Raw genomic sequence first — 15,583 nt, forward strand, 5'->3', positions numbered from 1 at the left:
GATTAGAAATATTAGCTACATTGTTACATTACGTTACAATATTACACATTACTATGATAAAAGTTGTCTCGAATGGATTAATTTATCGTTTGGTTACCTTAAACTTAAAAGAGTGCAACGGTCAAAACCTTGTTAAAGTTGGAAAGCACCAAAGCGTTTTCTGAATTTGAGAATTTAGGAGGCTTTAACTGCAGCGTGACGTGGCATGACGTCACACGCTCGGGTCCAATGAGCGGCGCTTCTGCTGGAGTTTCAACAGAGCGCGATCCCCGCGCGACAGGTTTGATGAGAACCTAACTCGCTCACCGGATATTTATTCACCTGTACGACGTTTTTACCTGGCCGCCGGACGCCGCGTCACGGTTTCGGAGGACTTGAGCTATCAATACGATTCAAAAGGGAGTTTTGACACTAGATTGTAAACCAACTCCAAAGGAACACGCCGAATACAGCGACGCACTTTACCATTAAGTTTCTGCGCTCGTCCGTTAAAGGAAACCAGAGGAACCACATAGCAGTATTTATCTCCATCTGACTATCGTGTTTTTGTTTTTTTGCGACTCTGAGCTGATAGGTGAACAAATAGGTGGACTGTCCACCCTTCCCTCCGGTAACATGTCAGGACTGTTAAGCGCACTCATTCTCCTAATTATTCAAGGTAAGACATATCATATCATGTTTAAAAAGTAAAAGGAATCACTAGTTGTTGCCGGTTCTAAAATATACTGTTCTCTTTTACTTTCATTTTAATAGATAACCTCAATCAAAGCGTTTGCGCAGCTCGATGTCGCGATAGAAATATCCTTCAGTGTATCTTTAATCGCGCGCGTGCTTCTCCCGCTGCTATCTCTGTACATTCAAGATGACTATATTCACCTCAAAATAATTGTATTAACTAGTTTAGTGTCTCATAGTACGGGGGGGAAATAACTTTGCCTGTTTGATCTTGCATCTCGTTTCTTTTCCCTGGAGAGTGTATGAGTTTGGTTTCGATAAGCGCCATGTTTCTCTAGGTGTGGTCTTGGAAGTGTTTTTTTCCCTCTTGTTGACAGGTGTGTTTTTTTTGCGAAACTACGGACATCATCCAGTCGCCCTTCAGTGCTCCCTCTCTCTTCCTCGTACCACATTTCTCTCGGTTCCTCACGTCCTTGGCGTCTTTTCTCCCTTCACTTCATATCCTATTATTTCCAGCTGAAGGGGCACAAGTGAATGTAAATCAATCCGTCCATCACACAACAAAAGCAACAGGGAGTTTCTTACTATTTTTAAACGTGGGTTTTCAACTTGGTATTATTGTCCTGTTTTCTTTTAAAGATTAAAATCACTCTTTCAGAGCGTCATTTTGTTTAATTTTAATAATATAATTAATTTGACAGTCAGTCAATCAATCAATCATTCATTTCCCGAAATATCAAAGAGCTGTTAATAACAAAGGCTGACGTCACTGCCTATTGTTTCGTCATATTTCACTGTAGCTCCTTTTGATCGTAGATTCAGGGGCTTCATTGTCTTTGCAGTTTAATTATTCAGGGGCCATGTCAGGGTTCGCAGGTGCACTACACCTGACAGCGAGCGAGCCGGGCTCGTGTGAGTGTCATGAAAAAGCTCGAGTGTCTAACCGAGCGCACACACGGTAAAATATATTAGAAATTTAAATGAAAAAAGAATGTCAATGCTGCAATACAACGTGTCACTGGTTAACTAAGTTGCCATAACCGCTAAAATGTTTAGTTGATTTTTTTTCTTCTAAATATATTTTAAAAGAGAACGTCACTTTAAGTGTTTTTCAGCTGATTTTTAGAAGTTTATATAATATTAGGCAATGTATTGTTGTATTATATATATATATATATATATATATATATATATATAAATATAAATAAACTATATATTAAGTATTTAACATGGCAATATGTAGGCTATACTTTTTATGCTATATGTATGTGTGTATATATACAGTGGTGGCCACAATTATTAGAACACTGGTATTGTCGCCAGATAAAAAATGGTTTAAAGTCAGTTATTTCTATGTTTTGCTGTAGTGTGTCAGTAGGAAATATCAGTTTACATTTCCAAATATTCATTTTGCCATTAATTGTAATAATCCAGTGATATTTTTGTTTGCACAAAGAGATCTGATCTCATGATCATCCAGTCTGTCTGGAATGACGTGAAGAAACAGAACAAACTGAGATAGACTAAATCCAGAAGAACTGTGGCAACGTCTCCAAGGTGCTTCGAGAAACCTACCTGCAAAGCCACAGTACTGTTAAAAGTTTTAGTCGCTTAGATATTCTTTGTCAATTAACTGGATTATTCTGTCTCAGTTTGTTCTGTTTCTTCATGTCATTCCAGACAGACTGGATGATGATGATCAGATCTCTGTGTGAAGCACTGGCTGTTGTCAGACTCTGTGCAAACAAAAATCTCACTGGATTATTGCAATTAATGGCAAAATGAATGTTTGGAAATGTAAACTGATATTTCCTACTGACACACTCCAGCAAAAGATAGAAATAACTGACATAAAACCATTTTTTAGCTGGTGAAAATACCAGTGTTCTAATAATTTTGGCCACCACTATATATATATATATATATATATATATATATATATATATATGACATGCATTAGGAGGATATGATGTGTCGAAGGTTTGTGACATCATAGGATACAGTTCTTTGTCGTAACTTAAAAACAATTCACTTCTTTAACTTATTCATGGTCTGGACCTCTACTGCCTGGGCCCATTTCACAGTACATCGACTGCACTTCAGGAGGAAAACTAGAATAACGAAACAAAGGATTTCTTTTATTTATGAACAGAGCAGCGGAAGAAGGGGTCATGATTGCCTCGCTTAAGCAAACAGTATAAACGGGCCTTGTGTTTTCTTTTACCCCCTTCCCTTTGCATCCATTTAGTTCAGTGTCCTGGGAGCTTTTGCCTTTATACGCAGCAGTTATGAAATATTTTAAGGGTCAAAACATTGTTTTGTATGCTTGCCTCAGTGGCCCCTGCAGACTCATTTTCATTGCGTGCTTATCAAATACAATCAGACCAACTTCAAGCACGCTAATATAAAAGCTTTATTTTAATAACCTCATTGTTGCTTTTGAAATTAAGAGCTATATAGACAGGAAGCAGGTTTAAGCTAGTTTTATGATTGTTAAACTTGCGCCAATTCATCTTTCTAGTCCCAGACTGAAATGAAGGCAACCGGGAGCAGAGATCTAAACAATAGAAACTACTGATTGTGTTACAATGCCCTCCTAGTGAACACACGTCAAAAAATGCTTGAACCCGTTGCCACGGTGACGCTGTGTTTTCATTGAAAGCCGGGGTTAGGGGGGCTACTGTAGCGGCGTCTCTGGCTGAATGCATCAAGTGGTGTGTGTGGGTTTAGGAGGAGGGGGTTCGAAAATGTTAGGCTGCTCCACTGATGGAGGCGGAGTCCAAGCTGACCTTATTCTAAACTGTGTGAGCACAGCAGTTACAGACGCACACTAACAAGCACATGGAGCGATTGCGACAGCGCTGGCTCAAGTGGGTTAAACAGTGAAGAAGTGTTGAGTAAACCAGTTCCACATACCGGGGAGCATGTAAACAAAAGTCGCGCTGAAACTGAAGCTTTTCAGCCTCCATTCTTCCATTTTCTCCCGTTTCCTTCCCTCCCTTCCTCTCTTTCTGTGTCCATTGCCGTCCTTATTCGCTTGCTTTTGTTTGAGAGATGATTGTCATTGGTGTATTCAAATCTTCCCCTCACCCCTCCTCGCTCTGACCTCAAGGCCACGCTGTTTATTAGCGTCTGAGCCGGTGAAAGAACGTGGGAGGAGGTGTAGCAGTAGACAGAACTGACTGTGGAAAGAACATTGATTTAAAAATGTTTCATTACTGCGAGAACTCTTACGCAAGTTTATCAGTCAGTATTTTCTTAAAAATAAAGGTTGAAAAAGGGAGTTTTTGCATTGAAGAACCATTTTGGGTTGCCCAAAGTTTGAGTGAACAGTTCCTAAAAAAAACATTTATTTGTTAGTGTGAAGAACACTAACACTTTAGAGAACCTTTTGCGCAATGGAAAGGTTCCGTGGATGCTCTTCATGGAACCATATGCCAATAAAGAACCTTTATTTTTAGGGGTGTATATGAGGTAGTTTTCTTCTGAATATGGTTGTCCAGTGACTGTTAAAAGACTTTTTGGAAACCATGTGTGTGGGTGAAGGGAGCCGACAGTGATTTTGGATGTCTCATTCTGGTTTCTTGTAAAGATAAGGTTGGATGAGTGTTGGGGGATTTGTGGATGGGGGGGACCAAAGCTTTTAACACTTGTTGCAGGTCTGTGTTTGACATGCGGCTCTGGGAATGCATTCTGCTGAAATCAATGACTGACCTTGTAATTAACATCAACCTGCACTAATATGTACACTAGAGGTTTCCCGCAAAGGTTTGTACGATATCCACAGCACACAATGAAGTCTGAATTCTGAGTGATGGGACAAATATAATATAAGTAACTTTTGTGGTCAGGGTTATTTTCAGAATGGCTTTTTTTCTTTCTATTCGTTCAAAGCGGAGCTAAAATGAATCTCAACTGGTCCTTGAAGCACTTAGAGGACTAGGCTCTTTCGAGCGTTTCTTTTCTGACTGCCTGGCTCTATTCTTGTCACTTTCTTTCTCTCGCTCTGCTCTCAGTGGTTCAGCAGATGTCAGATCTCCGAATGCTTTTACGGTATTAGAGATTCATGGGGTTGATATGTCCAGTTAATTGGACCTCATATTTTAGTCTTGCGCCTGATGATGGAAAGCCAACCGACCATTGTGGCTGCAACAAGATGGTGAGAAGTGAAACAAAAGTGGCAGCGAGGAATGAGAAAGCAGGGTTTTGCTCTTGCTGTCTTTTACCATCCACTTCTAAAAGTGCTATGTGATCTTGTGGTGAAATTGTCCTCTATTTTATGCATCTTGGAAATGCAGACAAAAATAACACAATAATGCACAAACATAAGGCAGCATGTTATCACATCCCATGCTGGCTGAGTTTACCTCCCTGTCCCATTGCATACTGGGAGATCAGCGACCATCCAGGGGTCAGTAGCCAGTTGGTCTGAATAGTGGTATGTGGTTGCCAGTTTGATGTGGGAATGTCGAAGGTTGCCAGATTGCTGTAGTAGGTCGTATCTACTCATAGGGAAAATGTCCAAAGATCTGCCCTTTTTAAAATAGAAGCCAAATGACTTAAAAAGGAATAGGACATGATGAGTGTTCATCCCCTCTAGACAGAGTGCCATCCCGTTCATTTTATGATTAACATCACAACCCTGAAGGTTTTTTGGGATGCTGTAGCTACTCTGTCTGGTTTGCTGGCTCCATATTCACTCAGCTTTGGTTAGTCATGAACTTGATAGAAATGGTCTTAATTTAGTGGATTAGTTCACCCAAAAATTTAATTTGTCTTCATTTCATTCTCATATGTTCCACACTGACTTTCATTTTCCATAGAACATAAAAGTAGATATTTAGTAGAATGTCCAAGCTGCTCTATTCTGTACAATCAAAGCAGGACAGAAAAGACAATCATGAATGTAAGTTTGCAAATTGTATTCAACAGACTGTCCACAATTGGACAGTTATCACAATTGTCCACACGGGCTGAATGCAGAAACAACATACTACGCGACCAGTGTAGTCCGATTTACAGCGTGATCATGAATAAATTTTTTTTAGTGAATCAAAAACATACAACATGACCAGTGAGGTCTGGTTCAAAATGAATGACTCTTATAAACATAATGAATAGTTTGAGTCATCAGTTTGAAACACTGACCTGTATTATTTACAGCATCAGCAGATGTAAATAAAATGGACATTATAACTGAAATATACCCAAATGAACCAGAAACCAATCAGAATTGAATTGAGAGCTTGTGCAACATGTTCACATAGAATTCTAAAATCTGTATCAAATCCAGCTCTATTTGTAAATACATTTTTCTTAATTATGGGTTCACCGGCATGAATCCTGGAGGGACAGAGAAATTTGGGATGACATCAAATTGTCAATTTGACAAACAATATCATAAAGAAAATGTCCTATTTTTGTCCTCAAGTTGAAATGAGATGCCTACCGAGTCTTTCAAACACATGCAGATGCTTTATCATTTGAGCCAGAAACATCAGATGATAAAATAACTGAAAGGCTTCTTTTCTTTTTGCAGAATGAGTGTGTGTGTCCTAAGAGGTTCACAAAGGGAGGGACAAGGGGGGTGAAAGTGGTTTTGATTCCTGAGGATTTTTTTAAAAGCACACTCGTGCTGTCTCATGAATTTAGCATGCCAGTGGTATTAAGACTCCTTACTGCAAGCGTTCTTGCACACTGGACACAGCGGAGTGTGGAGAGATGTGGTTGTGTGAAAAGACGTGTCTGGCTGGATAACAGTGCCTCTAAATAACAGCATAAGCAGGGTTTGAATCCCAGAATTGAGAATTTTATTCTATTATGACTAGTGCTAAAAAAAGTCTCAGTCCAACAGTACTGAGCCCATACACGCCCATACACGCATTGACTCAGCCACAATGTGTGGAAATTTGCGGCTCATTCACACCAAAAACAACAACTATATTGATGTTCACATCAACAGATGTTAAAGTTCTGCATATTATAAGTGTGAGATGTCATCTGCTGCTAAACACTCAAGCTTTTCAAAGTCTGATATTCTGATTGGCTGTCAATGTTTTGTCAGTCATCGACAAACAAGCTTCATACACAACAATCTCTGACTTATGTGTGATGATGGGTGAAATATATAAGTAACTTTTGTGGTCAAGGTTATTTTCAAAATCGCTTTTATCTTTTTATTGGTTAGAAAGTGGAGCTAAAATGAACCTCAGATTGGCTGCTAAATGTTTTTAGCATTCATCAGCTGGAAAAAATCATTCTGATTGTGATTCCAGTGATATTTTTCTTCTGAGTTATTGGCGTTATACTGCAGCGGTGGTGTTAAAGTTAAAACCATAATTAAAACAATAGTTGACAGGTCATTAGTCATTAATTGTGTCATTATGCCTCACGTTACGCTCCACAGGAGGGAAAATTAAAACCGCTGTTTTTAAACGAAGCATTTGACCTTCAGTTGCCCGGTCACCGTTCACAAATCACGCAGAAGACGATCTTCCTCTGATTAGCCTCGGTTTCTCTCCCTCACTGCTTTATGAAGTGACTGCGATACTATTTCGAATATTGTCCTTCCTCTCCCCCTCCCTCTTTTCTCATTGTCCTTAGCTTGTCCATCTGGAGTCGGCTAGCCAGAGGCAGACAAGGAAGCGAGGCTTTGCTCTATTGATCCTGTATCGATCAGCAAGGCCAGCGATGCCCTTGCGAGTCGACACGGCTTATTGAAGACATTAAGCCTCTGCCCTGTCAGGCTGACATCGCTGTGAAATATAGTCCCTCATTTCCAGAGGATGTCTGATCTTGTTTTTTTACTTTTTGCTTTCTGTTCTATCCCCACTGTCCTTTTTTTCACTTTCACATCCTTTTCACACTCTTTATCCCTGCACTCAGTTTTGGTTAGCGACGGCATTAGCGCCTGTTTGCCCTTGTCTATCATTGTCTTTTCCTCTCCTCCTCTTCCTGAGTGCCTTGCACCTGGTCCGCAGAATGTCGTGCCAGTCCGCCGCGTGATGGAAGCCGGACTGGATCCGAGCCAGCCAGAAATGGCCTCGTTTTTTTGTGCAGCCTCATTCCAGACCAGATACAGTAACTACAGCACAGTCACAGCAAGCTGAATTATCTTATTCCTGTAAGTGTGAGCGGCACATCGCTCCTCAGAGAACGCTAATGTCATTAGCATGCCCAGCGTAGCGAGCTGTCAGAGAAAAACAGCAGTGACCTTTAAGATAATTTTGCCCGTCTCCTGTGAGTTCTGTTGGGTACATATAGTGAATGCTAGTATATGTTCTCTGTAGTATTTTATAAGGTCAGTGTATTTGAAGAAATACTGTAAAATAACCAAGAAAAAATGTGTGAATTGCCTAAATAAAGTTCTCCTGAGATTGTTCTCCTAAGGAGAACTGGAGCTTGTCTAGGTGACTTATTAAGGGCGTAGAATTTAAAGATACATTTCACCCAAAACTGAACTTTGTATCATTGTTTACTCACCCTCATGTCGCTCCAAACCCATATGATTTTCTTTCTTCCGTGGAACACTGAATTCTTGGATGTTTCACTGAAAAATTATTTTAGTTCCATTGTATGGGAAAGAACAGCTGTTAAATTGTTCAATGACATGACTTTTTTTTTTTTGGTCCGAAACTATTAATCTATTCAAAAATATGTTCTGAAATGCAATTCATACAATGACTTGAATACACTTTCTACGATAAGCATGCTTTTAGTTTCTGTATTAAAATTTGATATTTCCTTGGGTGGACAAAAATGTCAGGGTGATAGTACAACAGGTCTGATATAATGAAGAAAAAAAGAGTGAAGCCTCGTTAAAATTAAATTATTGAAAGAAAAACTTTGGGATAATATTTTGTTATTATTATAAAACTTTATCCACCAAATTAAAGACATGTGAGGAACATGCTTAAAAACATAAAATAGGAAATTATATCATAGATTGGACCCTTGAAGTCCCTCATAAATTTGTGGCAAGGTCAATAGGTCTTTTAAAATATCAGATAATTTGACCTTTTTATGACAGGGTTAAGAGAGTTCAGGTTATGTTGTCAAGTTATGAAAAATTATGTATTTTTTCTTTTAGAGTCAATTTTCATTTATATATGAATATAAAGAGTACATTTATTTAAAAAAAAAAGTGTTTTAAAATGAGATTTTGTGAGAGAGATTGACCCAAATATCTCCTTTTATGTTCCACAGTAAAAACTCATACAGGTTTAGAGCATGACAGAATGATCAATTTTGGGTGAACCATCCCTCATTTTAAAGCATAATTTTTGCATGCAAACATACACATAACATTTTGTTAGGTATGTTTCCTTAACATTCTTCTTTGTTTTCCTCTAAGCAGGTGGTTGAGCTTTGTTCTGACCTCCGATCCTCATTGTGTTCCTTCAGACTTCCCTCTGTGATGTTTTTGGTCTCATACTTTTGCTCCTGTCAGCCATTTAACAAACGAGCGCAGTCCTTCCTCCCACCAGTTCCCCTCTTCCTCTTTATCCTCTTGTTTCTCACTTCTTCCATCTTGAGGATTCAGTCCACTTAACGGGTCTATCTGACTGCTGAGATGTTCAGTCTGTCACTCTCCAGCGACCTTCTTCCCCCTCTCTGACTCATTATTCCTCTAGCCATGTCTCTTTCTTTCTTTCTTTCTTTCTTATTTCTCTACCTCAGCTTGAGTTGCTCTTCTGTTTCTTTTTGTTTGTTGTGGACTTTGGCTAGATGTAGTTTAATCCAGTTTGCTTTGTAAAACCAGGACAGTTGATTCTTCTACAAGTCGGAGTAAGTTTTGGGCGGCTGTGTCTCAATGCCGTGTTTGCGGTTATTATTATGGCGGGAGAACCCAGGCATGATTCTCTTCCTGATTTACCTTTCATGTAAAATCATTCTTTCAAATGCAACCAGTCTATTTCTCTTTACTATTTGAATGCAGTCATGCCTTGTTCTTTCCTTCCTTCTGCCCTTTGCTTTCTCCTCTAAAGGAAGGGCCATTTTTTTTGCTCCCAATCGCACCATTTCTTTTAAAATTGGGTCTGACCTCACTTTCCTTTTCCCAGTAGTCTCTCTTCTCTTGTCTCTTTCTTTTCTTGTCACATTACGTGGTTCATGAAGGTTAAGTCAGTGAAACGGCTCTTTTTCCATTGCTGAAAGAGAAAAACACACGTGAAGACAGTGGAGAAAATAATTTTTTGACTCCGTTAAAGGTCAAAATACTTGTAAGGATCAGTGAGAGAACTCGGTGACACAAACAATAGTTTCGGAGTAGATGACGCATTTGCTACATTTAGACTATTGTTTGATGCTGCGTCACCCAAGAATGTACGTTCAGTCTCCGTGTTTTGGTCTGTTTTTTTTAAAGAAATGTTTAAAGTGAATGAATCACTTCCATAGAATGATGTCAGTCCAGAAGTTGATAAAATGGAGGGAAAAAAATCGATCTCATTTGTTTATAAGCAACATTATTCCCACAAAACTATTTGTAATAAACAATAATTCTTACTGTGTTTTTGAAGGAATCTTTTAAGTGATTCAATGACTTGCTCAGAAAAGACAAAAAACACTTACTTGCGACACCATACTGATGGAAAATCTCTGAACAAATCTGAATCGAATCTGTTTGGCTGTTAACGTTCCTCATTTTTAAGTAGCTTTCTTATAAAGCATCTGCATGCTAATCGAGGTAAATGTGAACAGAGTCAAAAGATTTGAGTCACTGAAAAGAATCAAAATCACTACTAGCTTATGCCACACTACACACCAGTACAATTCAGTTGATGAAGATGATAGGTGAATTACAATGCATTATTGTATTGTTTGTATTGAATTCCTCTCTAAATGACACATAATTATTCATGAACACAGTACCTGTCAGTCGCAGCTCAGTTGGTCAGTGATGAGTAAAGGGAACATGAAATGGTGACCATGCAGTAACTGAGAGGCCATTGTGTTTGTCCCCCTACCTCTTTTAGAATCACACTGCCTTTCAAACAAGTGTGTGTGTGTGTGTGTGTGTGAGAGAGAGACTAAAGAAAGCCCCTCATTGTTCTCTCAGCCGTGTCCATTCATACAGGTAAGTGATATGGCAGCGCCGGAGGATCCACCCTTCTCTTCCTCTGCTCTCTTGAGGACAGAAGAATGAAGAGAAGATAAAATGTTCCTCACACTCTCTTATGAGGGGTGAATGGATAGTTTTCACCCTCGCTCGCCTTTGTTATGGCCCTCTGTGCTCACTGAGAAGCAAAGCATGATGGGGAATAAAAGCGCTGACACAGTGGGCGAATTCCAAATGGCGTTTTTGTGCCCTCAAATGGCAATGTGGGAAGAGAACGCTACTTGTAGGGTCAAACTAAATTAAAGTGAGCAGCTTAATCACTCGGTAAGGCTTTTAGCGAAGAGTACATGCTATAGTCATTTCAAGAAAGAAAATTTGCTCTTTGTAATTTTGGTGACACATTTTCATGATTCATTTGATTCTCATCTAGTTTGTTCGTACCAAAACTTGTTAATATTTATGTGTATTTATAATATACTTACTGTATATGTGTACTATTGTTCAAAAGCGTTTCAGAAAGCAGTCTTTTATCCTCAACAAGGCTGCATTTAGGCCTATTTGACCAAAAATAATTTTGCTATTATGTTATCAAGCAAATATATCAAATAGACAGAACTATCTATCTATAAAGGCTGTGACAAACACATTCATATGAGATGGCCTGCTCCCTTCGGAGTGAATAGGGCATAGTTCTAACTTTCATATGAAATTTGTTGAAAATCTAATTTTTTTATAGTTGTTTTCTATTTGCATGCAGCCTTGCATGTTTTTTAACATCTGCTACAATATTGTATGTATAAGTAGACTAACATGATATGATATATGTGTGTTGTAAGTTTATTTTCAGTTTGTGAGTGATTCGTCTATGCCATAACCGAGCCTTCGGGGCAACACGGGCCTGTGAGAGAACGAAAAAAAAAAGCCCCAGGCGGAGTGGCGAGCGAGGGATGTAAAATCAACTAAGTGATTAGCTCGGGAGCATTTTGATTTGGCAGATGCAGCTTAAAAGGGCAGAAATCTCCATTCAGCCTTGTCTTTATCCCTCTGCACACCCCCTTGAATACTGAAAAGATTGATCTGATATGGATTATTAATAAACTGTAGTGCCGGTGACCACCCTCCAGTGCCTGGTTCGTCCCACCCCCTCTTTCCTGAACATATATACCCTCCTCTTCCTCTATCCCTCACATCTTCCTTCCTTCCTTTACCTAAATGTGTGCCGGTATACCGCTCCTTCCTGTCTCTCTCTCTCTGTGTGGGGGAGGTCTATGGGTCCCAGGTTGTAGTGTCCTAGTTTTTCTCTCCTGGTCTCCCTTGCTCCCTTCTTGGTGTTTATTTATTTAGATGCAGAGGGAGAGAGGAATGAATAGATGGGTGGATGGATGATGGAGGAGAAGGAGAGGTGTCAGGGAGCGAGAGAGGAAGATTGATATTTTAACATTCAGTGGAAGTGTGGCTGACAAACAAGCAGCTCTCACGTGGAGAGGCTTTGCAAATGTGTTTTTAGATAGTTTTTTAGCATTTGAAATGGATTTGTTCAAACAACCTTACTGAGCCGCGTGGTTATTCTATGCTCACCTTGTGTGAGAGATTTTATTTGATGTCATTGCTGATGAGAGCAGATGAAACAAATCTCCCTTCTTTAGCATTCTGCTTTTCTCTGAGATCTCTTCGGTCCTTTGCTTTGATGGGAACTCAACCCGCAAAACTGAAAACCTTTGTGCATGGAGGGTCCCTGGCAGTACTTGGAGATTTGCAGTAGTTTCTTGCTAGCAGTCGAAGACCGTAGGTGTTATTTAAAGTCAATGTGAAATTAAAATTAGCTTTATTTTTGTCTTAATGCACTTTCCTGGTCTTATTGTGAATAATTCATCTGTGCCAGTATGCATCTGGTATGATAAAAATCAACCTCTACTTTTTACCTCATTAAATATCCCATTTCACTCAGAAATACATCACATTATGGAAGTTAAATGGGTTTCGAGAGACAATTCACTGTGAAGTCGCGATGTTATGTAAGAAGCGACAGATCCTTTTTTTTTTTACATACTGTGACATACATCAAAGTAAAACCAAGATTATCAAAAAAGAAAAAATGTAGGCCAGGGACTTGTTTCTAAAAGTTGTTGATTGGATGGAGGCAGATCTGAATTCAAGCTTGCACTTGATTGTAAGAAAGGGGCAGAGTTTAAATGGACTTATGAATTGAAAAGTCCAACATGTATTACCAGACAGAAGTCTGGCCTTTTGATTTAAAGCTGCAGTCCGTAACTTTTTTTTTTTTTGGTTAAAAAAGATCGGAAATCAATATTTGAGAAAGTACATAACCAGCCAGTGTTCAAAACTATTGCCTTACTTTAGCCCGATTCACAATGGTTAGCTTATAATAATGTTTTCTAATTTGAGTGGTACGGGTAGATTTTCGCGGGAAATTCAAGCATGGCACTGCGTCATAACGTCACGTCTGTAAACATAAAGAAGTTGTCTCGGCTACTAGGCTATCACATGTGAGGATCCTGCAGGTGGCGGGTCGTTTATAGTCTTTTCTCACAGCAGCCAGAATAAAGGATTATGTGTTTATGAAACACATGTGAATGAAATAAAATTATATTCCAGTTATAAATGTGCTTCGGATTACATATAGCCTGGGATTACAAAGATTTGTATTTTAAAGAAAACCAGTTTGAAGGGAGCATAATTAGCTTTTTGGGTTAAAAGAATTTCTTAATATGAAATTCGAAGAGTATGACAGTTAGATTAGACTGTGCAGATCTTTGAAATCTGAAATCTACACGCTAATACACACTATACTCATAGTCACCAATGCTGATGTTGTTAACATTAATCATTTGAGAATAAAGTATAACAATAATAATAATTTGAACGATTTGATGTGATATGAGCTAACCGATCTTTAGATTTAATTACCATTGGTAGCGAGATTTATGGTAATACTTTTTTCCTCAGTTGGTCAGAACAAACGTGGCAGACTTGTTACTTGTTCAGATGACAATATACAGGTGAAAATTCTTATTTGGGTCATATTCCAAGATGTAGGCTGGAATCTGTGATTGCGAAGTACAGTAAATATCCACACCGGTGCGGTGACTGACTGCCACACATACTCCTCAAAACATTAGATTCATCCGCGCTGGAGCCGTGCCAGATAATTCCGCACAGCTGCAATTCCAGGTTTTCAAACAGAGATGGCGACAAAGAGGTAAAACTGCCCAAATTCGCATTTGAATCTTCAGTGGCAAATCCTTTAAATGAAAACATACTTACGTGAGTCAGAACTGCCGGCATTGTAGTCAACTCTACCAGGATCAGTAAACAGTCCTCCATAAAATGTGCTGCACACATCTGGATATTTGGGTTAAACTGTTCTGGAACAGTGTGGTAAATACAACTTAACCACTGATTTGTAGTCGTGTCCTCTTTTGGAAGATTAAACAAAGTAGTTTTGCTTTCACAACGAAAAACACAGCGGCCTAGCGTGAGTGGAAGCCCCGGCTTAGCGTGTGCTGAGGCCGGGCTAGCGTGAGCCGAAGCCCCGGTTTAGCGTGTGCTGAGGCCGGGCTAGCGTGAGCTGAAGCCCTGGTTTAGCGTGCGCCGAGGCTGGGCTAGCGTGAGCCGAGGCTGGGCTAGCATGCGTTGAGGCCGGGATAGAGTGAGCTGAGGCGGCAGAGTTGAGAACGGCGCGTGTTGTGGGGGCGGGTTAGAACGAGCCGTTTTAGGAGGGTGTGGCTGACTCTGAACTTTGATAAAGAATATCTCTTTGGATTTGAGACTTTAGTATTTGCAACTTTACAGGTCTTCTTTATGCACCAAGAGCTTGTAACACTCCAAAGAGAAAGGGAACATTGAAATCGCATCATATGACCCCTTTAAAAATTACAAGGTAAAAAAAAAAACATGTTCATGGATGAATTGTTAATAAGATCAATAACATGCATTTAGAAAATTTGTGAATTACCACTTCATGCCAACTTTATGGCATATTTAAATATGGACTAAGGGGCTTGCTGTCATTATGAATTTTTAAGCAAATAAAAAAATGGAAAATTTAATGTTAATGCTAATTTGCATTATGTCTTTCATATAGTGGTTAGCTCCCAGAATTTATTGCATTTATGTATGGATGAATACATATGTGCATGGAAAGAAAGGGATGAGTGCAGAAAGAGATGGATGATGAGAGATGAGAACAGATGGAAAGAAGTGAGACCGTATGAGCATAACCTTACACCTGGTGCACTATAATGGAGGTAGACAGGGTTAAATAATGCACAGAGACTTTTGGTATGTGTGTGCAAATGCATTTTGGAAACAAAATGCTTGAGAAATCAAGAAGATCATGATTAAAGTTGTTTAATTTTCTGTTTTTGTTTGGTTTCAGGTTAAAGTTAGTTTGAAGTAGAACTAATTAGCTTTCATTTAGTTTACATTGGTAAGTAAATGTGCATGTGTGTAAATCAGTTTAGATTAGAAATGCTCTAAATAATGGCTCTTTGAACTAACTAATAAATATTTTGGTTTAGTTCTCTGCCTTTGAGAGATCAATCAAGGCAGACTGAAAGCAAAGCAAACAACATGGGGTTTGTATACTTTAGTGGCCATTATCAGTCAACAAATGCTTTGAAAGCCTGTGAGAGGGAGATTCAGAGGGAGATGTGTGTGTTTGTGTGTTCTAGTGTGTATTTTTAACACGAGACCTCCAGTCTGATTCATCTCCTCTCAGTTTGATTCATTATTATCTTTCAGCCATTTGGTCTCAATGGTGACCTGGAATGAGATAAACCTACTGCTTACGTGTGTGTGTGTGTGTGTGTGTGTGTGTGTGTGTGTGTG

The 15,583-nt window shown here is 39.2% G+C and overlaps 1 protein-coding gene across 1 annotated transcript in view; it reads left to right on the forward strand.

Annotated features, from left to right (window-relative positions):
* The first annotated feature begins 259 nt into the window (after positions 1-259).
* The window catches only part of LOC107551686 (nectin-2), a 38,814-nt gene continuing 23,490 nt past the window's right edge, over positions 260-15,583 (forward strand). Inside the window, exon 1 of the mRNA XM_016233389.1 lies at positions 260-658. Within this exon, the coding sequence (XP_016088875.1) occupies positions 616-658 (43 nt within the window). The 5' untranslated portion in view covers positions 260-615. The remainder of the gene's footprint in view (positions 659-15,583) is intronic.

This window comes from Sinocyclocheilus grahami, unplaced genomic scaffold, assembly GCF_001515645.1.
Source record: "Sinocyclocheilus grahami isolate Dianchi unplaced genomic scaffold, SAMN03320097.WGS_v1.1 scaffold429.1, whole genome shotgun sequence".
Classification (NCBI taxonomy): domain Eukaryota; kingdom Metazoa; phylum Chordata; class Actinopteri; order Cypriniformes; family Cyprinidae; genus Sinocyclocheilus; species Sinocyclocheilus grahami.